The 27,711-nt window shown below is 49.4% G+C and overlaps 1 protein-coding gene across 6 annotated transcripts in view; it reads right to left on the bottom strand.

Moving 5' to 3' along the window:
• Positions 1 to 1,962: 1,962 nt before the first annotated feature.
• The window catches only part of PITPNB (phosphatidylinositol transfer protein beta), a 61,716-nt gene continuing 35,967 nt past the window's right edge, over positions 1,963 to 27,711 (bottom strand). Inside the window, exons 8-12 of one of the 6 annotated variants that reach the window (XM_051826658.3) lie at positions 24,909 to 24,986; positions 9,514 to 9,624; positions 7,555 to 7,677; positions 4,732 to 4,817; positions 1,963 to 3,796 (exon numbers count right to left, since the gene is read on the bottom strand). In XM_051826658.3, the coding sequence (XP_051682618.1) occupies positions 4,770 to 4,817; positions 7,555 to 7,677; positions 9,514 to 9,624; positions 24,909 to 24,986 (360 nt within the window). In that variant the 3' untranslated portion in view covers positions 1,963 to 3,796; positions 4,732 to 4,769. The remainder of the gene's footprint in view (positions 3,797 to 4,731; positions 4,818 to 7,554; positions 7,678 to 9,513; positions 9,625 to 24,908; positions 24,987 to 27,711) is intronic. The other 5 variants (XM_089323309.1, XM_070065778.2, XM_051826657.3 and 2 more) reach the window with 5 other exon arrangements.

Genomic DNA, 27,711 nt, shown 5'->3' on the forward strand with positions numbered 1-27,711 from the left:
GATCGCGGCCTCTCCCGGGGACTGCAGGCCACTCTGAGTGCCAGGGAGCAGAGTGGGCTACCCCGCAGTAGACGCCTCGCCCCAGGGGCTCCGCCGGGAGGGATGGGCCCTGTGCTCTTCTCTGCAGAGGGCTCCCAGGGCTGTGCACGCTTAGCTTGGTACGGGAGCTTTTCTAGAGGTAGCATCAGAGTACCTGCCAATCCTCCTCTGCCCAATGCAACCTGGCTGAACTGGTTTTGGAGGGACCAGGAAGCGCTGCTTAGCTTGCAGCGGGGTTCCCTCGGCAGCAGACTGTGACCTGGTCCACAGCTGTCATCTCTGGGTAGCCGTTGGTTGCTGCTCAACATTTCCACGTTAAGAGGCACAAGCCTGGGGCGAGGACTGTGGCTTAGTGGGTAAAGCTGCCGCCTGCGGTGCCAGCATCCCCTATGCGTGCTACTTCCAGAACCAGCTGCTCGGCTTCCGACCCAGCTCCCTGCGAATGCACCTGGGGAAGCAGTGGAAGATGGCCCAAGTCCTTGGGCCCCTGCACCCACGTGGAGACCCGGAAGAAGCTCCTGATTGGCCCAGCTCCAGCTTTCGTGGCCATTTAGGGAGTGAACTAGAGGATGAAGAGCTATTTCTGCCTTTCAAATAAAAAAAGAAACCCAGGTCTGAGCAACACTGGCAACGTCCCTGGGGAAGCACCCCTGTTGGCAGCAGGACCTCCCTCCCAACTGCGCCAAGTCTCCATCTCCACCACCACAGCCAGTGAACTTGAAAGCGGCTGTCTGGAGGCAATGAACTCCACCCCACTATTGTGTGGCTCTCCTGACAGCAGATCTGGGGGTCTAAGGACCAAGTCGGAACATTCTCATCACAGACTGCACCGCAGTCCCCCACGGAGCCCTGCCATCCTGAGAGATGTGTGAAGGATGCACACCCAGCTTCTCAACTTGGCAAGCTGATGGCACACAGAGCAGCAGACACTGAGGCCAGGGGTCAGGTCCCCCAAGGAGCGGAGGAGCCCCACCCTGGAGGGCCCTGTGGGTGCCACGGACACAGCATCTACACGGACCCGGCCTCCACGCAGCTCGAGACGTGGCCCCTTGGGTCCCAGCTGCCTGTGGCTGGACCTTCTCTCTAGTGAGGCTGAAGACCCCTCTCTGACGGGAAGTTCACTCGCCAGGCGTCTGTCTCCCACGCCAGGCTGCAGCTTTTCTGCACCTCGGTGCCTCTCCAGATGCAGAAAATCCACCCTGGCCACCTCTCTCAACAGGCAGCCCCAGAACCTAAGGTGGAGAGCAGACCGGCAGCACGCGGTCCTCGCAGGGGGGAGGTGAACCAGCCCTGAGCCCAAACGCCTCAATCCTCTACTGGCCGGAACTGAAAAGGAACTTCCTAACACTTAAGGATTTTCCGTATTTTATTTGTTTAAAACCGATTTTCAGAAAGCCAAGAATCATAGTATGTAATACTTTTTCAGTTACTGTTCCAGTGCTTTTTAAAAAAGATGTCATTTATTTGAAAGGCAGAGTTACCAGGATGGGGGTGTGGGGGGAAGAGAGAGAGCACTCCCATCCCCTGATGGCCCCAACGGCCAGGGCTGGGGCAGGCTGAAGCCAGGAGCCTGGGACTCCATCCAGGTCTCCCACCTTGGTGGCAGGAGTCCAGGCACCTGGGCCACCTTCCACTGCCCTCCCCGGAGCAGCAGCGGGGAGCTGGATCCGAAGTGGAGCAGCTGGGACTTGAATGGTGCTCACGTGGGATGCCGGCGTTGCAGGCTGCACTTAGTTTTGAAATCCAGAGTTATTTTAGAAACCCAAGGTAGCAACTTAGTGTCGCACAGGCGCACGGCGAGGGCGAGGAGAGGACAGAGCCTTTCTGTGGCTCCCTTTCCCAGAGCGGTGGGAAAGCTGGGCGCAGCGCTCCACGGCGCCTCAGGCGGATGCGGCATCAGGAACAAGCACTCAGCACACAAGGGGCATTTCTGTGAAATTTATTTTCTGTTTAAATTTCATTTACTTTGTTTTACTGTAATTTACACAAGAGACTGCCAAGTAAACTAGGTATTTTACGTTCACCACACATTCCCTCAAGTCTCCACAGTTGTTAGGAAAACATTAGAATCCATGTGCCGGGCTCTCGTTCGCATGTGCGCCCAGGCTCCCAATGATCCTACAGACGCCAGTGAGAGTTAAGTTCATGATAAGGAGAGGACTAGACTCTTCATTTCACAAAACCAGCAATGACCTCCCTCGCGCAAACCTCTGCAGATGACTATGTGCTGACGGAACCCATCTTACATCAGTGCCCAGAGAGCAGGCCTGGGGCTTCATCCTGAGTACACGGAGGATGTGAAGTGCGGCGGCCTTCCTGGAGGAGGACAACAGGGTCCTTGTCTGACTCCCAGCTGTCACTCCAGGGGGACACAGGCCGGGCAAGGAGGCTGGCTGCCAGCGGGATCTGACTGCAGGGTGTGGTGTGTCTCAGGAGGCACGGGAGGTTACAGAAGACAGTTTGTGACCTGAAGGCTTCAACATCATCATTCGACTCAAGATTCCAGGGCTGACAGGAGAAAAACTGAACCCGGACAGAGAAAGCTGATACAAATCTTACCTAGGCACTGCGCCTGCCTTAAAAAAAATAAAAATGCGAAGAGTGGCAGTGGCTTCCAGTGAGCATTCTCAGGCCGCCTGCGCAGGGTCTGTTCCACGCCGTCCTATGTGAGAGCACAGCCCCAGGCTGGAGGTGCACGGCCCATGGGGGCCTCCCAACCCCAGGCAGGCAGGCCCCACGCCGTGGCTGGAAGCGGGCTTCAGCACACTGCATCCCGTGAGGGCCCCGAGCACCTGCAGGGCTTCCACGCAGCTCCGGAGAAGAGACACTACAGGGACGAGCCCCCCTCCCGCGCTCTACGGCCGACTTTCCTACAGGGCCTACGATACCATTAAGATGAATTTTCTCATCGATTTCTTTGCTTGCCTAGCAGGAACCTACAAACTGTCTAGTGTTTATTATAAATCACAAACCATCATCTCCATTTTTTGCTAGGTTTGGTGTAGAAAAATACTTGAAATGTAAAATACAAAATCCAATAAAAACCGGGCATTTTTTTTTTAAAAGGACTTTCCCCTTAGGGAAAACAAGTAAAAACTGGCCTGTAACTTTACTCCTCACTTAATAGGCTTTGTCAAATTTGGCTGTAAGTTAATGACCATCCAGAAATAAATAGTTATAAATACATTCAGAGTTTATAGTCTAGACTCATTGGAATACCAAAAAATTTCAAAGATATTTTCCTGTGGGAGTCTGCTGATTATGGGATTAAAATAAAAATTTATAGGATACTCATTTTAAGAACAGAAAAGTAAGAAAAGGCTATATATATTGGTCCACAACTTGACATTTATGAAACATACCAGCTAGTATTACATTGCAGTCAATCTGTCCATTAATGGTATTACTCTGATAATTATTATTAAAATCTGTTCCAGGTATATATATTGAAAATATTTTCTCTTGCATTCTCGCGGAAGATAGGTACAGTACTTTGGAGACGCTGGGCTAATCCCTCAGTATTCTGTATGTACATATACACAAGTGCGTGCCTGTGGTCTGTAGCTCTACATGCGTCCTATAGACAGCTACAGACACACGCACACACACATATATACACACGTGGCTGGGGACCTGTGCGTGTGCCAACATCACCAGCCCACGTCTGGCAGACGCCGACACTGTGAGACTCTGGTCAGATTCCTCTTCACTCGTCACTGGCTGCACTTGTTCCCCTCACTTGACCTTGATTGCGTAACTGTAAGAAAAGTGAAAGGCGATGCAGAAGACGTTATTCCACAGCAAGGGACAGAAATGTTAGACAGCAGCTTGTCCCACACATTCTTCAGGAAAAAAAATTCAATGCAGCAAAACTTTTGGCAGAGAATGTTCCCTAACTACTGCATCTTAAAAATTTCATCTGTTCGAAAAAATTCTGGTCTCACTAATGGTATCACGTGTTGTTTCATTGGAGGGAAAATACATTAGAAGCAGAATCACAGGAACTCAGGCAAACTTAACAAAAATAACAACAAACTTAAAGAAAAAAATGTAAATGAACACTGAATTTAAGGAGCAGGCTTTGGAGGCATCCTCAGCTCTTCATTCTTGCGGGGTCCAGCCAGCGCTCTCCGTGGGCGAACACTTCACTGTGGTCGTGCCCAGGGACTAAAGCGCTCACGGAGGGAGGCAGGCAGGGTCAGGGCATGTCGGAGCTCAACACTTACAAGTGCCGACAGTACGCTGTCCCGGTCTTTGCTCACTCACACTGCTTCCAAAGGGGACACAGGGTCTGATGCTCTTTTCCTCCCCTCGTGGAAAATCTGTCAGCTGGGCATACAATGTGTGATAAAGCAGACCACAGGCATGCTTCATACTGTGAATTACAGGGTAAAGCCAACTGCAAAGACAGCTGACGAGCAAATGAAGACTTTCTGGTGCACAGAACACGTGCGCTGCTGTGAGCTGCAGAGGCTGGCCTGCGGGCCGGGTGAGGGGCAGCTGTTGACACCGAGAACTGCCTCGGGATCACCGCAGTCAACCTGCCCCACGGCTGACACCCTTACAGAACAGGAACTCAAGTACTCACTGTCGGCTTCTCAAAACACAACCACATTTAACAGACAGAGCCTCTGCCCAGGAAGTTCGCTGCCCATCACCTTTCACACATTCTTCCCCCAGGTCTTCACTTACACAGTGTGATTCTGTCTCTGACCCTACAGGGGACTCATCTAGACATCAGCAGCCGACGTGCCTCGGACGGAGCCCTTCTTACGCATCTAAACGCAAAATAAAACCGTGAGCTGCTGAAATCAGACTCTAAATAGGGGTTAGTAAGCAGGAGAAGGAAAACAAGGGCTCTAGGAGAGAACACGAAGTGGCGGCTACCTGCTCATAACACATTCCCACTCAGAGCTGAATTCTGAGGTCTCTCTGGTCATCCTGGTTTACAGCCCATCTTATAAAAGGCTCCCCTTGCACAGCACGGTCAACGTGTGCATTTTTGAATCCAAGAAACGAAAGGCTGTGGACTGATGACCTGAGGTTATGGAAGGCCAACAGGTCAATGCACTGCGTGGCTGTGTGTGAGCCCATGCCCAGTGGTCTGGTCCCTGTCTTCACAATCCTAGACAGGAAGCCATGCATGCGTGGCCACTCCTCTGCTTCCCAAGACCAGGGCTTCTGGGCAGTTCACTGAAGAGAGGGGGACTGGGTAGCACAGGAGCAGTACACAGGACACAAGGAAGCACACAGATGCATTGGAGAGAACAGGCACTCACAGCAGCTACAGAGACAAAAACTCAAGGAGAAAATCAATAAGCACACAAATGCAATGAAGACATTCCAAAACCCAACACCCCGCCCCTCGCCCCACACCAGGTGAGAACAAACAGGGCTAAGGTTACTCACAGAGCTCATGCAGGGAGGAGCCCAGCCCCAGCAGCTTTGGTGGGAAGATGGGCCAGGGCCATCTATCCTTCTGTCCAGGACCAAAACCCATTTGAAAGGAACCCGGTTTTTAACATATTTGTGAAGTAAGAGCATCACAACGCAGAGGGGCTTCTGAGAGTGCTCAGCCCCTGGGGAGGGAGGCACGTATGGCCTGCAGGCCTGGAGATGCTCACAGGGCAACTGGGAGGGCTCCAAGCAGCCGCATGGCAATGCCACAGGGAGCCAAGAGCAAAGAACTTAAACAGCACCCAACGCTAAGGAGACCAGCACTGAACGCTGAGGTCTGTCTTCACATGTCTCTGAAACATTCCACGATGAAACTGCTCCAAGGCTGTGTCCTGCTGACCATCCCACAGCCAGGTATCAGAAGACTGACAATTTGCGAGGGAAGCCAGGGGGAAGAGGCGGCCCCAGCCAGGGAGACCTACTCTCATCACCCAGTCAGCGCTGACGACTCTCCTTCCTCTGACAGTTCTTCAGCATAAAAATCAGAACCAATGAGACTTTCTAGACAACTTGCCACAACAGAAATAACCCTGTTTCCTGTCTCTCTGCACTGGGAGCCTGGCATGAAGAGCGGACTCACATGCTGCTCTCTCCCGTGCAGGACCCCTGCTGCTGGAGCAGGAGGCAGGCTGCAGGCTGCAGGGAAGGGGTCGGGCTCGGGGCCGCGGGGCGTCTGCCTGGAGTCGGAGAGGGACTGGACTCTCGCACACGGGACAACAGAAGTGGGAGAGAAGCATGGAAGGAAAGGCAGAAGTGCCCAGGGCCGGCTCTTTAGCTCACGTGTAGGCGAAGCCCCTCATGCCCTACTCTACTCTTTAAATATTTCATCAGGGACTGGCCTAAAAATAAGGGGGCCCGGGGGAGGTTTTAATCACCCTACTCCTAAGATCTAGATAGAACTCAGAGTCCTATCATTAGTCTCAGAAGTTGGGACCAAGGAGGCTTCTACTGGCTGACCTAGAAACCAAAACCCAATTTATAATGTTTTCTCGATAGGAAAGTATGTTCCAAATTCCAAACAATCAAGTTAAAAATTTTTGGAACAAAATCCATTCATAAGTTGGAGTCTGCCTGTAGTTTACTTTTTGTGTAAGATAAGGTTAAAACATTTTATTGCCTTATAAAGAAAATATGTCCCAGGCCCTCTCAGAACATTTGTATAAAGCTAATTAGAAGCAGGCCCGCCGTAATCACCAAACGTAAGCAATTTTAAACACAGATTCTTCAGGATGCGATGTGCCAGGGAACCCGACTTGCTGCCATTCTCCTGTGACTGAGCCAGCCTTGCACGCAGCGTCCATCGCACACTCCGCACCTGCGGGGCTTCCAGACCCGGCCTGCTGGCGGGACTCGGGATGACTGCATGGAAACCACGGCGGGCCCTGGACATTCCTTGGTTTGTTTCCCCCACGGGGCCTCACTGCCAACTGCAGACAAGCGTGGTCCAGAGCAAAACCAAAACCAGACGCACGCAGGAGGAAGCCAGGGAAGAATTCATCCCCGAGAGAGAGAAGGCACCCACTGGCGGCAGGGCCTGCTCACTGGCGAGGGAGGCGAGGTGCTGGGGGAAGACCTGGCACCGACACAGGGTGCGCTGGCCGCCTGCCTGACAACCACCTGACTCTGCCTGAAGCCTCTCAGGAAATGACGACTCACCGCTGGCAGAGGGAGGACGCCCGTCTGCGGTGAGCCCCCAGCCCTACCTTCTCTAGGCGAGGGAGCAGTGCCGACACTAACACTGCGGCTGGGACACAACCTGAGTGCCTGGAAAGCAGTGCCGTGCGGGCGCCATCAGAGGACTGACGCAGAGCAGAACCCAGAGCCACCAGACCCCTTACAGGCTACAAGCTCCAGATTGGGGGCGCTCTCCGATACCTTCATCAGAGATGCCCATGACAGAGAAACGAGGACAAGGGAGGGGCTGTCAGTGTCCCGGAGAATCCAGAGAGGAAGGAATGGCCGAGCACCCTCTTCCTAATCCAAAGTCTACACTTCCAAGCACATGCAAAGTTTCAGAAAAGAGGAAATGAAAGAAGCCTCATAGAATGCAAGTCTTACTGTTTCTAGTTCTTTTTGAGTTTCATCTTCCATTCTCCTAATGTCTTCCATTGTCAGATCAATCCACTTGTCAATCCAACAAAAAAGCTGGCGATGAAAGTTTGTAAATATCCTTTTTTCTTGCTTTTAAAAACAAAGGAGAAAAGTAGCATAAGCTGGCAAAACCCCAAGATTAACGACAATTCAACCTTACATGCCATGATTGACCCACAACATTCACACAGACTTGTTATGAGAAGACTGCTCCCAATCGACTAGCGGCAAGCTTAATTCCAGGCTGTTACTCTGAATAGCAAAGTGAGAAGAAACATTTCTCTCAGGAATGGCAAGGAATCTCTCCTGGCAAAGGTGTCACGATCTAGCAGAACCGGGGAAAAGGAAAGCGTGCTGTGCACAGCTCGATCCAGCCAACTCCCGCTGCACCTGATGTACTTTCAGCTTGTTCTAAATGTCGACGAGCAAAGGCCGACCGCACTTCTTCTGCTTTGAGACCATCACTGCCATGCCTCGCTTCTCTGCCATTCAAAGGAAAACCACGAGGCGGCACACAGCACTGCACTCAGGGAGCCCTGCGTTCTTTATGATACAGATGCTTCACACACTGAGAACTTCTGTAAACTCTACGAATGCTTCAAGATTTACTTATTTATTTTGAAAGAGTTACAGAGAGGAGGGACAGAGAGAGATCTTCTACCCACAGGTTCATGCCCCAGATGGCCCAACAGACAGCACTGGGCGAGGTCTCTCACATGGGTGACAGGGGCCAATCACTTGGGTCATCTGCTGCTGCTTCTCCCAGGCCATTAACAGGAAGCTTGATTGGAAGTGGAACAGCCGGGACACGAACCTGCACCCATATGGGATGCTGGCGTCACAGACAGCAGCTTTACCCGCTACGCCACGGCACCGGCCTGTCTATGAGATGTTTCTATGCTGTATGTTGCTGCCATTATATATCTACAACCATGCATACAATTAGAAGTTTTAGTTTCTGAATTATTTAAGTTTAAACTTTCCCAAGAAGATAGAAAACTGACAGAACCATGAGTATTTTTGGATGGTTCTTGACTTTTTCCACCCCATGAATAGAAGGGACTTCAACTATGAGGGGCTTCAAAAAGTACATGAACAATTCGCATTATTTTTTAACTCCATTTTCCAGGAATTGTGCAGACATGTGGATTGATCAGCTATTACCATGATCCAGGTGGAAGGAAGGAAAGCAGTGTTTACACAGTGCCTGCAATGGGCCGCCTGTACGCAGGCCCAAGACTGATTACAGTTTCCAGCACTGTGAGGTCCTTCGCTTTCCAACGTGACAGCAGCTGCAATTTCAAAGCAGGAAGGCGATGGTGAAACACAGACATGACGAGTCATGGGACTGGGCGATGCAACGGGGCGTCCTCATCAGGATAATGGAATAAACACGCACACTACGGGAGAAGTCCATTCCAGGGACACCTGCCGCATTCCATGGGTATTTGTACAACGGCAAGTCCTCTTCCTGGATGTGACTGCCCACGTCATTTTCACTTTCACAAAGACAACAATTAGGAGCTGGACCCTCGGGAGTGCCCATTCTCAGGGAGGACCGCTAAAGTGCAAGGTACGTGGGTGGCTCTCGAGAGGTGTGGGCTCCAGCTGAGCAGGGGCAGGACACCACGTTCCCGGGGGGACCTGTCGTACGTGCAAATGGCTCTCTGCAGAAAGGCTGGGCACGGGACCAGGAAAGCACAATTCAAAACGCTGCTCTGCTCGTCCCCCAAGACAGCCCTGAAAGCCTCCCTTGCATCTGCCTCCGCTGCTCCTGGGGATGAAGGGCAGGGCAGAAATGCATGAGGCGGGGCCACTAATGCTCACGCCTGAAAGACGGAGAACGCAGTACCAGAGAATGGCTCCGTAACGGAGACCTCAGGTCTCCACCGAAACGTCAGTCCCCACACTCTGAACAGGCGTTACCTTCTGAATGAAGTTCTCTACTTTGCTTTGCAGCCCCCACCACTTGAACTTGATGGTCACCAGCTTATAGGCACACATCTGAGGACAGTCAGGCTTGTTTGCCAGCTCCTTCTAGAAGAAAATGGAAAAGGGAAAACTGTGACTGAAACATGTATGCTTCGATTACAATGGACGGTTGTGGGACAACATCAAAGCCGTTCACGGAGAACATCACAATCTCTTCTGCGTTTAACTTGGCTATCTGGGAACGCAAAATCACTGTAGCCAAAGCGGCACTGCTCCCCTGCTGCGAGCCCTCCTTCCACAAAGCAAGACACCGCTCAGCTGAGTTTGACAGGTGCACTGCTCTACCTCAGATTCACGTGATTCAGTTTTCTTATTAAGTATCAAGTTCTACTCACACATCGATAATGCCATCATTGCACTCCTACCATGAGGGTGTGGTGGGGCACAATGAAAAACGATGAGGAATCTTAGTTGTCTTCTGTAGCTTCAAACACTTGCAGAGTGGAGTGGCACTGCTTATTATATTAACTGAGGTGTTTCGACAGAAGAGAGAGATAAAAAGTGAGGGAGCCACAACACTGATCTCATTATCAAGCATTCGAAGGACATCCTTTACATACAGACTTCTAATGTCCTGGCTCCTAACTGCACCAGTCTTAGCTGTTGTGGCCATTTGGGGAGTGAACCCACAGGGTGGAAAATCGTCTCTCTCTTGTTCTGCCTTTTAAAAAATCTCAAAGACAGAGAATGAAGAGACAAAATATAATGTCTGCAACTGTTTAAGGCAGCAAAAAAGCTGCATCCTAGGATGTCACCCTATGTTCAGAGTGCAAAAATTTACTCTATTTTTATAGGTAGCCAATTTTTGTTTTCAAGAAAATGCATGACTATTCTTCCCACCATCACCATGTTCCACACCTCCAAGCTCTTTCTGCCCTGTATCTCTTTTTTTTTCTTTTTAAAGATTGAAAGTCGGCATTACATAGAAAGGGGGGGGGGAGGGGGAGGAAGGCAGGGAGGAAGAAAAAGAGGGAGAGGGAGAGGGAGAGGGAGAGAAAGAAATTAGCCGCAATGGCCGGAGCTGTGCCCACCCGGAGCCAGGAGCTTCTTCCACATCTCCCATGCAGGTGCAGAGGCCCAAGGAGTTGGGCCATCTTCTACTGCTTTCACAGGCCACAGCAGAGAGCTGGATTGTATGTGGAGCAGCCAGAACTCAAACTAGGGACCATACGGGATGCTGGCACTGTAGGAGGCGGCTTTACCCACGATGCCACAGCGCTGGTCCCCAGCCGGCAAAAGGGAGGAAGGGAGAGAAAGGCCTGTGCAGAGTGAGTGGGTCTGGCCAAGCGTCAGCAACTGCAGACCACAGGTGGAGTTCACTGCTCTGTTCTTCCAGACCCAGACCCTCAAGGGCTGACCCAGAGCAGAGCAGGCCTGCGGCAGCAGGCACACACATTTCCCCACAAGGGAGGGGCGCACCAAAGGGGAGCAGAGAGGAACTGCAGGTACGTTGTGGGGAAGGGCCATTCTGTGAACCCATTTATTTGACAGGTAGAGTTACAGACAGTGAGAGGGAGAGACAGAATGAGCGGTCCTGGGGCCGGTGCTGTGGTTCACATGGTTAATCCTCCGCCTGCGGCGCCGGCATCCCATATGGGCGCCGGGTTCTAGTCCCGGTTGCTCCTCTTCCTGTCCAGCTCTCTGCTGTGGCCCGAGAGGGCAGTGGAGGATGCCCAAGTACTTGGGCCCTGCACCCAGGTGGGAGACCAGGAAGAAACACCTGGCTCCTTGCTTCGGATCGGTGCAGCACCGGCATTAGTGGCCATCTGGGGGGTGAACCAATGGAAGGAACACCTTTCTCTCTGTCTCTCTAACTCTACTTGTCAAGTAAAAAAAATATCTAAAAAAAAAAATGAAAGCGAGGTCCTCCATCTGCTGGTTCACTTCCCAAATGGCCATAATAGCCAGAACTTGGCTGATCTGAAGCTGGGAGCCAGGAGCCTCCCTCTCTCTGGATCTCCTACGTGGCTGCAGGGGCCCAAGCACTTGGGCCATCCTCTGCTTTCCCAGGCCAGCAACAGAGCTGGATTGGAAGAGGAGCAGCCAGGACTAGAACCGGTGCCCTCTGTAGGCAGAGGATGAACCTACTGTGCCACAGCGCAGGTCCCTGTTCTGTGAACCCTGAGCCCCGACAGCAGTGTTTCTAACATTCTGATTTTATAAAAAAACAAGGACAAAGATAAAACTGTCACCCTAGGACCATTGTGAGGACCACATAAGACAGAGCACTCAAGGGCTTAATGTGCGTTCATTCCCTCTCTCCCTTACCCTGTAAGAGTCGCTTTTGCCACTTCGAGTCTGCACAGTGTTAAGCAAACCCCTCTAACAGTGAGTGGCTGTGCACAACGCTCTGGGCCGCACACCACAGGGCCAGTCGCATGCTGCCACCCCGCTTCCTGCCGGATACACTCATTCGCAATTCCATTTCAGAACGCTGTGCGAGAGTGACGATCCCTCCCATTCAGAGCCTCAATTCAAAACCTGATGTACTTCTAGGTCTTCCTCCAAAACCTCAGGATTATTCCTCATCAGCCCCCACTTCCCCTCAACGGTCTATGATGCCCAGATAAGTGAGCCCGAGGGCTCCCCTCCATGAGAAAGTCCACATTGCTTTATTCATGGGCCTGAAAGTTCCATGGAGTCCCACGTGATTAATTAACCTTTCCCAAGAGAGGTCTGTCCTGAAGCAACACTGCACCTTCTGAATGACCTGGCTCCTTGGTTAAGCCCATGAGGTAACACTAGTAAGCATTCAATAAACATATTACAGTGCCGTGTCCTTCTGCAAGTGAGCTCTAGTCAGCAGACGTTAGCTAGTTCAGCTGCACTTTTCCATTCGGCACCCCGTGAAGCAGTACCAATGTAAGAACTCAGCACGCGTGTGTGCGCATGCGCCCCTCACCTCACACCTGATGAGGAAGATGGACTAGCAAGCAGTGAGGAGACCCCGTTTACCCCTGCGTCTGTGCTAGGTGTGGTCAGATGACGTCCGAGCAGCTCATGGACCAGTGCACAATATCCGGTGGTGGACCCTAAATTCAATCCATCTACAGCAGCCTAATGTTTGAGTGATCATTTTGCATGGCCTGTGTATGCTGTTATAAATATCCACATGGCCCTTGGCAGAAAAAAGTTCCTGACACTCATACAAATAATAGTGAAAAAACATCTCTGCCCTTGGTGCCCTTGTGCCAAAAATTTTTTCCAGAAGGGAGACCCTTTGCTGCGGAGGCTGTAGCCCCGAGCTACAATCCTGTAAATACACTGCCACCACAACTCCTTCATCTGCAGGCCCCTGGCACCACGCAGGGCTACTATGTCCAGCAGTGGTCACCCAGCCTTCCACTGGACAGCGCTAGCTTCTGAGGCCCCGTTTTACTGAAATAACAAGGTTGGTCTTCATAGATACATTCTTCAATAGACAATGATCCAATGCTGAGGTACTAATCCAGAGTGCTACCAAAAACCCTCCAGAAAGTGGGTTTACAACCCTGAACTTGCAGGACAGGCCTGCCCAGCAGCAGAGCTACTAGGCAGGTGGGAGGGGAACGCGGCTGCTCCCATTATGCAAGCTGCCACGGCAGGATCCTAGCCCTGTGCCTGACAGGAAGGGCTGGACTCCAGCAGAGCTCTCTCCATCTTCCACTGAGGTGAATCTAAAGGCAGGGAGGGGCGAGTGAGCTTCGCGTTAGCTGTCGGCTGCAGGTGGTACAGACGTGCAAGGTGCTAGGCTGCGGATGTAAAAGGACAAAATGTCCTTTCTGTCTAACGGCTTGTCTTAAAACTTCCTACTGTTCGGTGTCTTACACTATGCTATGCCTGGGCTTTACCTAAACATTAACACACAAAACCACAAGCCCTGCAGCACCACTGGATAACCCTCACACACCTTCCAGATCAAACCCCGGGCAGTCCTGGGAGTTACACTGCCGAGACCTTCCTGCTGGAACCGAGTCACTGGACACCTTGTTCTGAATGCGAACCCCAGGCAGTCCCGAGTGGAACACTGACTTTTTGGAGTTCTCCAACAATCTTATGAAACAGCAGGATAAAGCATGGTTCTAATTAAAGGAGTAGGCGCAATGTAATACAAACATGTCTCTTCCAGACATGGGTCTCACGTACAGAATGACACACGTGACTAACAGTTAACCAGGTTTGCTTCTCATTCTTCCTGGTGACTGCCAAGCTGCTCACATCAACTAAGTCAACACTGGTAGTCTATAAAGTAACACTAGTTTAGAAAATTTATTTTTAAAAATGGAGTTCTTCAGGCTCACCTCTCTAAAAGGTACATTCAGTCTTCCTCTTTTCCCTCTGATTCACAACTGATTTCATTAAAATGCCTTCTAGGGAAGGGCACAAGAATCAGCTGAAAACCAGAAAAGTGAACAGCTGGCTGTTTTGATTTCCAGGCCCAATTCTGCACTGCACCAACTCCTCCAGGGTGAGTCACACAAGGGACGGTACAGACACAGAACCTCAAACACGCCCAGGAGGCGGCCGAGGACACTCAGGCTATTCCCTGTTTTTCTTCCATTATTATTAGTAGTAGTATCTACATGATATTAATAATATATACATGATATTCAAGATGTCATCTAATCCTAAAACTGGGAGTCATCTCAATCTGAACAAGTCTTCAAACTGGTGGTTAAGTTAGGAACGTCATCTTTAGTTTTCCACGCTTAGTGAGGAAACAGATAATAGGCATACAGACTAGATGTGAAAGCAAAGCCTAAAAGGAACCCTTCAGTGCCATCCCTCTGGGGTGCAATGTGGTACCTCATAGCATCTACCACACCCCCTTTAACCTGGGAATCCACTCTCAGAAACGCATCCTATTCAGCAGGTGAGGAAATCACACTGTGGATTAATTTATAACAGCAAAAGCCTAGGCTCATTAATGATCAACATCAGCGCCCACTTAAGCAGAGTGGTGAAACAGCTCATGGGCCTTCTCGGCAACCAGGGCATCGTGCACACTCATGAACAGGCAACAACATGGCGGCGGCAGGGAACTGGAATCCACATAAACAGTATCTGTGTATGGAATAAACATCTGTTAACAAAATACATGAATCAGGAAATACACGAGAGAGTAGTAATTAAATGGTAAAAAAATCTAATATTTTATTTTCTGATGGGTACAACTCCTTATTTTCAAAACTAATACATAACATTTTATTATAATCAGGGAAGAAAAAAAAAGCTACTGCTTAAAAGACTTGAAAAAAAGTTTGGGCCCTCAGCCAAATGTTTTAGGACAAAGACTTACATTGTCCTAAATTATCTGGGTACCATTTCAAAACTTTTTTGACTAAAACAATCTAAATGTTTTTCTGCTTCTTTTCTCTTTGATGTTTAATAGATCAAAGCTAAACAAAAGTAAACAAAGTCAAGCTAACAGCTGAATCACGATCTTTATTATAGATAACCTTAGTCCAATCCACATTCAGTTTTTCTCAAAAGCAATCACAGGGAATATATGCAAAGGGCATCACCATCGACTCATCAGGCTATCAGAAACCTCCCGAAGAATGTGCTTCCTCAACGCATGCAGAGTCTCAACAGGCTGTCTGGGACCCCCGTTCAGAGAACGTTCTAGGACCCACAGGAGCTCCGGTTTGGCCAGCTCCCAGGAGGGCCACAGCCCGGGTTGGGACAAAGCTTTTCTTTGGTCTTAACACAGATCTCTTCTGATCCTTTCCTTTTTGTAGAGTAAAAGGTAACCACAAAACAAAGTCAAAATCTACTGTAAGATTTTACACACATAACTCCAATCTAGCCCAAATTTGGTACCATCTCATCTAAAGCAAAATGGTTAATGATTATATGTTTCTTAAGAGTAAATAAAATTATTGGGCTATTAAAGGAGTTTATGTAGACTAAAGCATGGAAATATAAAAAGACTTTTTTAAAAAAGAATGTAAAGACTGGTTAGTTACAAAAAGCAATCAAAATTCTCTAAGTTGTGGGTTGACGGAGGAACCCCAAATCATGGCCCATCACTGCATAATTTAAACTTCATCTGTAACGCAACAAGCACTAGTTAGTTGTGAAATGTTTCCAAAATTGTATTTAAATAGTTTGTATATTCACTGAATTCCTAACATTTCATGTTTCTAACTATAAATGTAACTCCCAAACTCAAATCCTGTTTCCAATTTAACAAGACGTATTGGGTTACTCTAAGGTATGTGGACAAGGCCCGAGGGGGAGTAATGTATACTGCAGCCACACAACATAACTAACTAAACAAAACGCAGTGTGTTTGACTGGAATGGGGAGCAATCAGTCCACGATACCCACAAGAAACCAGCTTCTTGAATCTGTGACAAACAAATATATACAAATGTGAAAGAGGATTGAACAAAGGACTCCAAAAGCACTCTGGAAACTCACTTTCTAGAAATGTTCTCTCACGGCCTTTTGAGATGATCTCAACGTTACAGACTTTCCAATTTAAGAACATGTTAGGGAGAGCGGGCATTGAGCCTAGCCATTAAGAGTCTATCCATGTCCCACACCGGAGCGCCCATGTTCAATTCCTGGTTCAGGTTCTGCTCCTGACAAGTGCAGCTCCTGGGAGGCAGTGATGATACCTAAGTAACTGGGCCCCTGCCACCCACACAGGAGACACGCACTGCGTTCTCTGCCACTGCGGACCAGCAGATGGAGTGCGCTCGCTCGCTCACATAAACAAAAAAAGGAACAGAGCTGAGATGGAGACAGAATAGGTATATGCTGCGTTTAATCAAAGATAACACAGCAGGTTCTAGAGGCTCACACACCCTTCATATGCTGATTTTCAATTTAAGCAATCTGAATGCTCAATTTCAGCTGTTGATTCTGTAAGATAAGTTTCCAACCAGATTTCCCTAAGAAAGTTAAAAATAAATGTGCTGCTGGGGCTGCTGCCAGCGTGCGTTTCAGTCAATACCAACACAGGGCTACACAACATACATGAATGATGTGCACCGCAATTTAAAGCCAACCACCCACCTCAGGCCCTCTTCAACCGAGAGCCCTGCTCTCATTTTTGTGTAGGTAGCCATGGGTCAAGATGTGCCGTGGACATGAGGGCAAGTCCAACATCAGATTTTCATCTGGTTTAAGACAGTTAACATATCCAGCCAGTCCTGAGCACCTACTCTGAGCCAGCCTCTGCGCCAGCACTTCCACACACAGCGAGCAGGCAGCCAGGCAGCCAGGCAGCGGAGAAGAGGGACAGACCACTGCCCTGACAGAGGCACCAAGTGCTGTGAAAAACCGTTGTCCACACTCCTCCAAACGAGTATTCTGCACAGCTTATACCCACCCCACCCCTCCCCCTTTGTAAAGCATGCAGGACTGTGGGGCTGGCATTGTGGCACACTGGGTTAAGCTACTGCACGTGATACCAGCATCCCATGTCACAGCGTCGGTTCGAGTCCTGGCTCCCAATTCGGCTCCTTGCTAATGTGCACAGGAAGGACCAGAAGACTGTGGAAGTGCTGGGGTCCCTGCCACCTGTGTAGGACACCAAGCTGGAGTTCCTGACTCCTGGCCGGCTCAGCCTGGGCTATTGTAGCCATTTGAGGAGCGAACCAGCAGGTGAAAGGGCTCTCCCTCTGTCTCTCTCTTGCCACCTCTGCCTTTAAAATAATAATCAGAGGCTGGTGTTGTGGTGCAGATTAAGCAGCATTCCCTATGAGCACTGGCTGGAGTCTGGGCTTCTTCACTTATAAGCCAGTTCCCTGCTAACGAGCCTGGGAAAGCAGCAGAAGACGGCCCAAGTATTTGGGACCCCTGCTACCTATGTGAGAGACACGGATGAAGCTCCTGGCATAAATATGTATTTTAATAACTGAATTAAAAATCCAGTTGCTAGGGCCAGCACTGTGGTGTAGTGGGTAAAGCCGCTGCCTGTAGTGCCAGCATCCCATATGGGCGCTGGTTCTAGTTCCAGCTGAGCCACTTCCAATCCAGCTCTCTGCTATGGCCTGGGAAAGCAGCAGAAGACGGCCAAAGCCCTTGGGCTCCTGTACCCTCATGAGAGACCCGGGAGAAGCACCTGGCTTCAAATCGGCTCAGCTCCGGCCATTGTGGCCAATAGGCGAGTCAACCAGCAGTTGGAAGCTCTCGCTCTCTCTGCTTCTCCTTCTCTCTCTGTGTAACTCTTTCAAATAAAATAAATAATCTTAAAAAAAAATCTAGTTGTCAAAGGACTCAAAAAAGGAAAAACAAAAGCAGCTATGTTTAAAGGTCTGCCTTGTCACATGTGCTCTGAAACCTGCTCTAACCGGAACCCAGTGATTGCGCCTCTGGGTTACCACTGGGAGGTTTCAGAAGTGCGATTACAGGGCGGGAGCTGTCGACTGCCTTCCGTCCTCCCGAGCCTCAGCGCCATGCCCTTACAAGACACAAGAGCGCACCCTCAGTCTTTCTACCAAGGTGACCACCAATAAAGCACACTGCCCTCCGGCCCCGTGAGATGCTGGTCACTCTCCTGACAGTCTATCTCAAGAGACATTTCCATGGCTGGATTTCAACGTCTCTCTTATCACCTGCTTATATTCCTTAACTTAGGCCACCAACAACCAAGGCTGCATCACCCTTTTATAGATTAGGGTAAAAAGAACAAGGTACCACAGTAATAAGGCAGGCAGCCAAACACGGCGACCTCCGCTGGTGTGGAGGGTCCAGGGCGACGTGCAGAGTCTATGGCTCAATCTATGGCTTAGGACAAACCTGAAGGCCCTGCTAGAGCTGCTAGAGCTTCTGCTCAGACCAGAGTGGCAAGCGGGACCACACCTTTGTGATGAGAAAAAGCACATGCATGAAGACGACACGTGAACATCACTTCTACATCAACTCCATCCTGACCCTTCTGCATGCCAGCCTTCAGAGTGCGGGCTGAAGTTCTGGAGACATGGAGACAGATGCTTTGGCAAAGCCTCTACAAAGACCTTTCAAGGCCCAATTCTTAATAAGGAAATAGATGTAGACACAGAAGCTCAAGTCTTCAATAGGTGTCTGACTTAAATTTGAAGAAAGAATACAAGGGCTTGCCACAGGATAAACCGGAAATCATAACCTTCAAAGGTAGGGCTTCAATTTGATAAACAACTGCATCTCACCCAGATCAGAACAAGGCCAACTGGAAACCTAGAAGAAATCCACGTGGGCAATGTTTTTGATAAGCCATCAGAACAGGCAGTCCTGTCTACACAGAGAGCACACACCCACACCTGAAACCACAAATGGAGCACGCACACAATGCACACGTGTGCATGCAGCGCTACAGGGAAGCAAGACATTTGCGTCCACCAGAAATGGACAAGGGGCTGGAGATGGGGCACAGAGGGCAAAGCCCCCACCTGCAGCGCTGGTATCCCATGTGGGTGCTGCTTCCAGTCCCCGCTGCTCCCCTTCTTTTTATATATATACATATATATATATATATATATTCTTTTTTTTCGACAGGCAGAGTGGACAGTGAGAGACAGAGAGAAAGGTCTTCCTTTTGCCGTTGGTTCACCCCGCAACGGCTGCTGCGGCCGGTGCACCACGCTGATCCGAAGCCAGGAGCCAGGTGCTTCTCCTGGTCTCCCATGGGTGCAGGGCCCAAGCACTTGGGCCATCCTCCAATGTACTCCCAGGCCACAGCAGAGAGCTGGACTGGAAGAGGAGCGACCGGGACAGAACCCGGTGTGCCGGTGCTGCAGGCGGAGGATTAGCTTATTGAGCCGCGGCACCGGCCTGCTCCACTTCTGATCCAGCTCCCTGCTATGTCCTGGGAAAGCAGTAGAAGATGGCCCAAGTCCTTGGGCCCCTGCACCCGCGGACCTGGAAGGAGCTTCTGTCTCCTGGCTTTGGATCAGCCCAGCTCTGGCCGATGTGGCTATTTGGGAAGTGAACCAGCAGATGGAAGACACCCCCTACCACTCCGCCTCTCTGTAACTTTCAAATAAATAAATATTTAAAAAAAAAAAAAGAAATGAACAATTTTGCTTTGAAGCAAAAATTTTCATTAGGTTATAATTTGTACTCTTGGGGTCGGTAATGTGGTTTAGTAGGTAAAGCCACTGCCTGTGATGCCAGTATCCCATATGGGCACCGGTTCTAGTCCTGGTGCTTCACTTCTGATCCAGCTCCCTGTTCATGTGCCTGGGAAAGCAGCAGATGGTCTAAGTGCCCCTGTGGGAAACCCGGAAGAGGCCCTTGGCTTTGGTCTGGCCCAGCCCTGGCTGTCGCAGGCATCTGAGACGTGAACCAGTGGATGGAAGATCTCTGACTCTCCCTCTCTCTGTAAATCTGCCTTTCAAATACATCTTCTCACACACACACACACACACACACACACACACTCCTATTACTATGCACACAGTTACTTAATCAATTGGTGAACTCAAAGTAATAAAACATGTGCTCAGATTTTTAAAAAATCTTTCTTCATGGGGCTGGCACTGTGGCGCCACAGGTTAACGCCCTGGCCTGAAGTGCCGGCATCTCATGTGGGTGCCGGTTCAAGACCCAGCTGCTCCACTTCCCATCCAGCTCTCTGCTAAGGTCTGGGAAAGCAGTGGAAGATGGCCCAAGTCCTTGGGCCCCTGCAGCCACATAGGAAACCTGGAAGAAGCTCCTGGCTCCTGCCTTCGGATCGGCACAGCTCCGGCTGTTGTGGCCAATTGGGAAGTGAACCACTGGATGGAAGACCTCTTTCTTTCTCTCTCTGCCTCTCCTTCTCTCTGTGTATAACTCTGAATAAATGAAATAAATGAATAAATCTTTAAAAAAAACTTTCTTCATAGGAAAAATGAAGTCTACATCTGGGTTTGTTGTTTTTTGAAAAATAAAAGGTGTGTATTATATAGTAGGCTAGACAAATGGTATGGGATCTAACTAATGTGGAATATATGACAATCTGTTCCCAACAAAGCCTACCTTCCCTGCTGTCAAAGGCTTTCTAGACTGTGTGGCCCTCTGCTTTACAGCTGCCCAAGTCAGCCATAAATACCTAACCACGAGGGCCAGGGCCGGGAGAGGCAGGAGGTGGTTAACCACCACCAGGCACCAGGATGAGGGTAGGGAGTAACGATGTCTCATAAGGGTGAAATACAGCTCTCGTCAATGCCAGAGTGTTGAAAGGGAACAACTTGGTTTTCAAAGACAAAAACATGCTGACAATTGTTGCTCCCCCTCTTCGTGGAGGAACGACACAGGACCCTGCGCTGTTCTTTTGTCTGCTCGGCCCTCCCCGGGTTTGCTGCTGGTTCTTCCCGGGTTGGCTACTGTCCCTTCCACCTCCGTGGAAGGGCGGTTCCCCCTGCCACATTCCCCACTTCCGCGGGGGAGCGGCACACCGCCGGCCGGCTCTCTCGGGGGCTGCACAGTTGTTACTTCAGATAGATGTTCCCCTTAGATGTTCCTGGTGCATGCTGTCTCTCTCCTCCTTTATAGTCCTCTTCCACCAATCCCAACTCTGCTACCCACACGCCGAGTACGCTGCTCTCCTCCAATCAGGAGCAGGTCCTACAGTTTATTGGTTGAACTGGAGGCAGCTGCGTAGAAGCTGTTTCTCCCTTCTCAGCGCCATATTGTGGGAGAGCAGATGCATAGAATAAGTCTTAATTCCAGTAACTTAGTCTAGTCCGAGTTGCTCCCCACAGACAATGACGAGAGCTAACATTCACTGTGCACCGTCTCTGTACTGGAAACCTAACGTTCATGGCTTTACTCGGGCAGGCATTCGGTACAGCTGCTGAGCCACCAGCTGGGGCAGCTGCACCCCATCCCAGAGGGCCGAGGTCTGCGTGCTGGCTCTGCTCTCCATTCCAGCTTCCTGCTTCCTGCTCCAGCAGCGTTGGTTCAAAGACTTGGGGTCCCTCCTACCAACAGAGACACAGGGTGAAGTCTCGGCTGTGGTGGGCATTTGGGGAGTGAACCGTTGGGTATGAGATCTCTAATCTGTCTCTCTGCCTTTCAAATAAATAAGAACTTAAAAAACAAAAACAGATTTTCCAACTTTGAGGTGGTAACAAACACCACTCCCATTTCAAAGATGGGGAAACCCAAGCTCAGAGCTCTCTTGACCCTCTGGTCAAGTCCATCCATGCCACAGTTGTGCAGATTCCCAATGGACACGTAATACACTCCCCTCAGTGCCCGTCAAGGGGGTGTGTTCCCCCACTGTTATACAACGTATTGTGTAACAGAAATGGTCAAATTCTGGACAATACCAGACACACACAGAGTGTCACACAATGGTCATGGTTCAGGAGGGCATGGAAAGTACAGAGTGGTGACCAGGACTCTCTGCTACGTCTCCACGCCTTACATACTTGTGACTAGCACTGGATCCAGCGCTCCAGAAACGGCAGACATCATGCTGTTCTCCCTACAACCATCATTTGTGTTTCTCTGGCCAAGTTCCTCATTCAGAAAATGAAGCAGCTGTACTCATCCCACAGGAAGGCTGTGAGACGTGACCTGTGAACGTGACCTGCTATGGTCCCCGTGCTAAGGAGATTGCTCTCTCCTATCCAGTCCAGTGCAACAAGCGAGGGCAGTGCACTCTGGGAGCGACTGCACACAGGCTTCTCACCAGGCTCATCTGATCTGCACTTGGCCTTGAATGCAGAGTGTAGTTTACTGGCGAACGAGCACCATTCTGCTGAAAGGCACGGGGTGGCTGGCTGAGGGCTCGAGAGGCTGGGGAGCCACCAGGCAGCACTCACTGTGCATTCTTCCATACAACCATGGCGAGGCATGTCCAGAGCAGGGTTTCCTTTTCCTTCTCGCTTATCATGTATTTTCTATCTATTACTTCCTCCCATTTCTGAAGTACAGTCATCCTCCCCCGGTGCTACTGACAAAGAGGGCCTGCCCAACGTCTTTACAGAAGCTGCCCAGAAGATCCAGGCCACAGGCTCCTACTTTCCTGTGTCGTAGTCAACTCCTTCCGCCTCTTCTTGCAGCTGGAAGCAGACGGTTCATTACTCTTGTTTATCCCCTCACTACTTCTGAGATCACAGGGACGCACTGAAAACCAGTAACTCAATTTTGAGGTGGAGCAGCCTCCACCATCACCTGGCTGAAGTAAAAACCAACAGGCCAGTGAGTGGAAAGGTTTCCCGTTAGCCAGCAGTCCACCATCATTAATGTTTAACACAGAAAAACCAGGCGGGGAAAGACTGCCACTACGCTACCCACAAAAGTGTAAAATTTGTATTATTTCTAAAAACCTACTCCGAAATTTTTAAGTAAATGTTAATCAATAGTAAAAGAAAAGGTTTGTTTAAAAAGGTCAAAACAACAATCCAATACATTCCAAGTTCCTGACCAATTGGCAATCGGAGAGAAACCACTTCAGGTGCCTCTTATAAACTCAGTCAGGAGTTCTCACAGGAGAGATTTGAGCGCATGCCGAAGAATGGCCCACCATACGACACAGCGATTCTTTTAGAGCGTATACTTGGAAAACTGATGATCTGAAGAAAAATCACTGTTTATTTCACCCACGAGTCTCAATGCCCGGCTCTTTTACTCTTTTACTCCCTGTGGAAGTCCCACGGGCTAGACAGCTGGCACTCAAGGGAGCAGCCACCTGGCTGCTGCTCTCACTACAAGACCCAGGGCCAGCTCAAATCTCAAAGACTCTTACCTTTGGAACCAGGAATGTGAAAAGGGTGAGTCCATTTTTCAAATCCGTTACTGGATGATGCATACTGAGTTTATTCGTGTAATAGGCAAGTAACATCTATCACTTTCTGAGTGTTAAGCATGTTTCCTTTTTTAGATTAATTCATTTTTTAAAGTTTTTTTTTTTTTGAAAGGCAGAATTAGAGAGGCAGAGACAGAGAAGGTCTTCCATCTGCTGGTTCACTCCCCAAATGGCTATAATGAATGGGGCTGGGCCAGGCCGAAGCCAGAAGCCTCTTCCGGGTCTCCCAAGCACTTGGGCCATCCTCTGTTGCTTTCCCAGGTGCATTAGCAGGGAGCTGGATCAGAAGTGGAGCAGTTGGGAATCGAACAAGTGCCATATGGGATGCCAACACTGCAGGCTGGGGCTTTAAACTGCTGTGTCACAGCACCGGCCCCTAAGATTTATTTATTTCAAAGTGAGAGAGAGAGAGAGAGACAGACACACAGACACACAGACACACAGACACACACACACACACACAGAATGAGAGCTCTTTAATCTGCTGGTTCACTTCACAGATGGCTGCAACAGCCAGTGCCAGGCCAGGCCAAAGCCAGGAGCCTACAGTTTCATTCAGGTCTCCCACTTGGGTGGCAGTGGCCCAGACACTTGGGTCATCCTCTGCTGCTTTCCCAGGCCATTAGCAGGGAGCTGGATCAGAAGTGGAGCAGCGAGGACATAAGCCAGCGCCCACATGGGATGCTGGCATCGCAGGCGGCAGCTCTACCTGCTATGTCACAAGGCCAGCTCCTCTGGTATTAAGTTTAAAAGTTTGCAGTCATAGTTGTTAAATTCGAAGAATTTTCAACTGATCTCTCTCCAAAGAACGAGAGTGAAAATAAGATACTATGAATAACTCCTTCTAAAACACAGTCACAAGATGGTCATAAGCAGTCTGACACCCATGGAGAACCACTCAGCAACAGGCATCCTCCACCTGCAAGCAACAACCAGTGCCAAGACATCATCAACGGATGGCCTGTGACTGGCTACGGCACCAGCAGACTGTGGGGGAAAATCTGTTCTGGGCAGGTTTAGGTCTCTCTGACCCTCCTCTTCTGTCGAAACAGCTGTAATAACTTGCCATCAACATACTAAGCCTCCATGAAGAGTCTGTCCTTTAGCTACTGGACGTCTTTAATGCATTCTTTTCTTTAGCACTGTAAATGATTGCCTTGGCATTACTTTTTTCACTTCCATGAATAAAGGTGTTCTTCTCATTCAAGAACAGCCTCTCCCCAAGACTGCTCCCCAGCATCCTGCTTCCCAAAGGTCCAGCTACTGAAAGCGCAGGAACGTGAGCTTGGTTGAAGGGAACTTAAACTATAAGCCTTCATTTAACATGGATTTCTGCAGTGCTTCAAGTCTCGGAGGGAACATTAAAGTCCCCAAAGCCTAAGTCACTTGTCTGTTTAAGGGCTAGCAGCAGAGCATTCACTATGCTCCGAGTGACAGTCTGGCTCCACTCTGTGAAAGCAGCACAGACTTGCTGGCCACTTGCACGTGGTTCTAAGTCCTTATCACAAATAAAACCATTTTCATGCCATTTCTATTTTTCACTTAAGCAGCTCAAGACTCAGGACCTGTCAAGCATTCTCTTGCCAAGACTCTGCTTGTCAGAAAGGTCAGAATCCAGTACCTTCCAGTTGGGTCCCAAAGGGCCTCTCTTGGTCTTGACTGACTGGAATAATGCTGGATCTTCATCAGCTTTGTAGTCCTATAAAGCAAAACAAAGTCAGAAGAAAAGAAAACCAGAGAAATCCCCTAACCTGGACACAAGAGTTCACTTTCCAGCCACCAAAACCCATGAGAGAGCAATCAGAACTGGAGGCCTCGCAGAAAAGGGGAAAACGCTCCGGGGCACTATGCTTCAGCCCAGCCTCCCCTGCTTTAAGCGTTCACCTGAGGCACAACCGCCACGCAACAGGAAATAGCAACAGTGCTGACTAGCACGCAGCTGCCTGGACAGCTTTCTCTAAGCACAACTCTCACGCTTGGCAGCTGCCTCAGAATTCTGACACTAGAATGCACCAGACAAATCCCACTCAAACACAGCCATTCCAGTTGTGACAAGGACTCTGGACTCCTTACACCCCCCAGAAGGCTGCCACTGCGATGGAGCACAAACCAGTACTGCAGATCTTCCAGCACCCCCCAGTGGCTTCCATGTGGGGTCTGTGCGGGAGACCTCCATTTCTTGGTGGGCCTCTGCAAACCCTTGCCCACAGACAGCAACAGTCCACATTTACTTTGGCTTCCTCATGGAACAAGAATGACACAAAGGCGGGTGAGGGAGGGGCATCATGGAACTGCCCTGTTACATTACTCAGCAGGAGAAAAGACCCAGATGTTGGTTTCAGTAAGGTTCTAGTGTGTGTAAATTGCTTCCCTTAGCATTTGCTACTATTGAAAGGCTAACACCAGATTTTAAAAACACAGAAGTGGGTTGTAACAGTTAACAGTAGCCAAGGGTCAGCAGGTCAGTTTAAAACACCCCAAGGAAAAAGAGCTCCCCGGCCTTCCTGAGTGGATTTTCTGAACTGGGGTCCTGTACAGCATTAGTGAAAGGACCACCTACTTCAGACAAAACATAGGCAAGTCAGATATGAAACCCTGGGTAAAACTGACTGTTCTAGAGATAAGGGCAGCAAACACTGATATGTTCTGAAGTACAATGCAAACTTCCACAACTCAACACACTGAGAAGCAGCCACTTACGACTCAACAACTACTCCGGTAAATGCAAATGGCAAGTCAGAAATTCCTAAACAGAATGTAATCAACTAATTACACAAGGAAGAAATGGGAAAAAGGGGAGAAAAATGAAACTTTGAAGACTTGGGCATGTGATCCTGAGCTTGAAGTCTGTCTAAAGGTTGTCTAAGAAGTCATAAAAGAGGACAGACACTGAGCTAAAATAATTAAACAGGCACACTTAGCTGGCTATGAGGGTTCTGCATGCTCTCAGACATGCAACTTGGGAGAGGAATGAGGAACTGGGATGAGCCGCCTGGCAAGGAGATGGACAACTCGAGTTCCTTCGTCTGTCTGGGCACCAGCAGGAAGTACAATTGCTGTCAGCTGGTACGAATCCTTAGCTTCCTATTCCAAAAGCATCCTCAGAATTAAACCCTTTGCACAGGTGGTCACAGGACCTGGAGTCACAATGGGGCAAACGTTCTTCTGCTAACATAAATCAATCTGTAAGTACAGAAAATATTTTTCTACATCAGAAGCTTAGAATCCAAACCCAAAGACACGTTCAAAAAAAAAGACTTTTCTCAATAATTGAAAATACTGTGCATGATATCAAATAAGCGCTCTCAGCCTCACTGCCTTCAGCACCTAAGTAGAAGGTTGTTAAGTTAAGGGGCAGTTCAAGGAATGAGGCACTGAGAAGAACCCACCCAGGGCTCCAGAACCTAAAAAGCCAGTACAGCTGAGAAAGGAAAGCAAACAAAGAAAAGGTAACTAAAACCCCAGGACCTATGGTTTAACTGACAAGAGAATTCAAATCAGAACAGAAACCAAAGAAATGCATTTCTAAAACCAAGTGCATGGGCATCTAGTGGTTTTTCGTCTTTTTTTTTTTGACAGGCAGAGTGGACAGTGAGAGAGAGACAGAGAGTTTTCGTTTTATTTTAAACAAAATCTGAGTCTGGATGAGTTGAACAGTAAACAGCACCTTTCCCAAGTGGAAGTGGCCAGCAGTAACAGGACAGTCACTCCATGAGCTGATGTGCCATTAGCAAGTAAACACTCGGCCAACACACAGGCCACGACTGGACAGGAAACTTACTTTGGGATTTATTAAAATATGAGGGGAAAAAGAAGTGGGAGCTTTGAATTGATGATGTAGAGCCTACAGAGCTACCTCTTTTGAGTTTTAAAGCTGCCCACTCCTGGTGAAACACCGAATAAAGTATACACAATTATCATGAGGGCTAAAGGAATAAAACTGGTAACATTGTATAAATGTTGAATATACATGAAAAAACAAGTTTAAGAGGTCTAAACTGTGGCCAGCATAAATCTCACTCACGAAGGGGCTACTTGACCCCAGGAGAGGCCTAGGCACGACGGGCACCCAATGGCAGTGTTGTGAGCGAACGGTTTTCCTTCCTAAGCTCAGCTCCCTACCGGGTTGACAACGGCAGGCATTTTCCATACCTACCGGACGCAGTGGTCACTAACTGAACAAAACGGAGAGGCCCTCCGGAGCTTCTCCACTCTAGGGCCCACTGTCAGTGAGGTCATTCAGTTCTGGAGACACTGTTCTGAACCAAGGCTCCACAGAATCCAAAGGTTAATTGGGGGGCCGGTGCTGTGGCACAGCTGGTTGAACCTCTGCCTGTGATGCCAGCACCCCACATGGGTGCTGGTTTGAGTCCTGGATTCTCCACTTCTGATCCAGCTCCCTGCTGATACACCTGGGAAAGCAG

This window comes from Oryctolagus cuniculus, chromosome 21 (assembly GCF_051225735.1).
Source record: "Oryctolagus cuniculus isolate XC-2025 breed Fujian yellow rabbit chromosome 21, ASM5122573v1, whole genome shotgun sequence".
NCBI lineage: Eukaryota > Metazoa > Chordata > Mammalia > Lagomorpha > Leporidae > Oryctolagus > Oryctolagus cuniculus.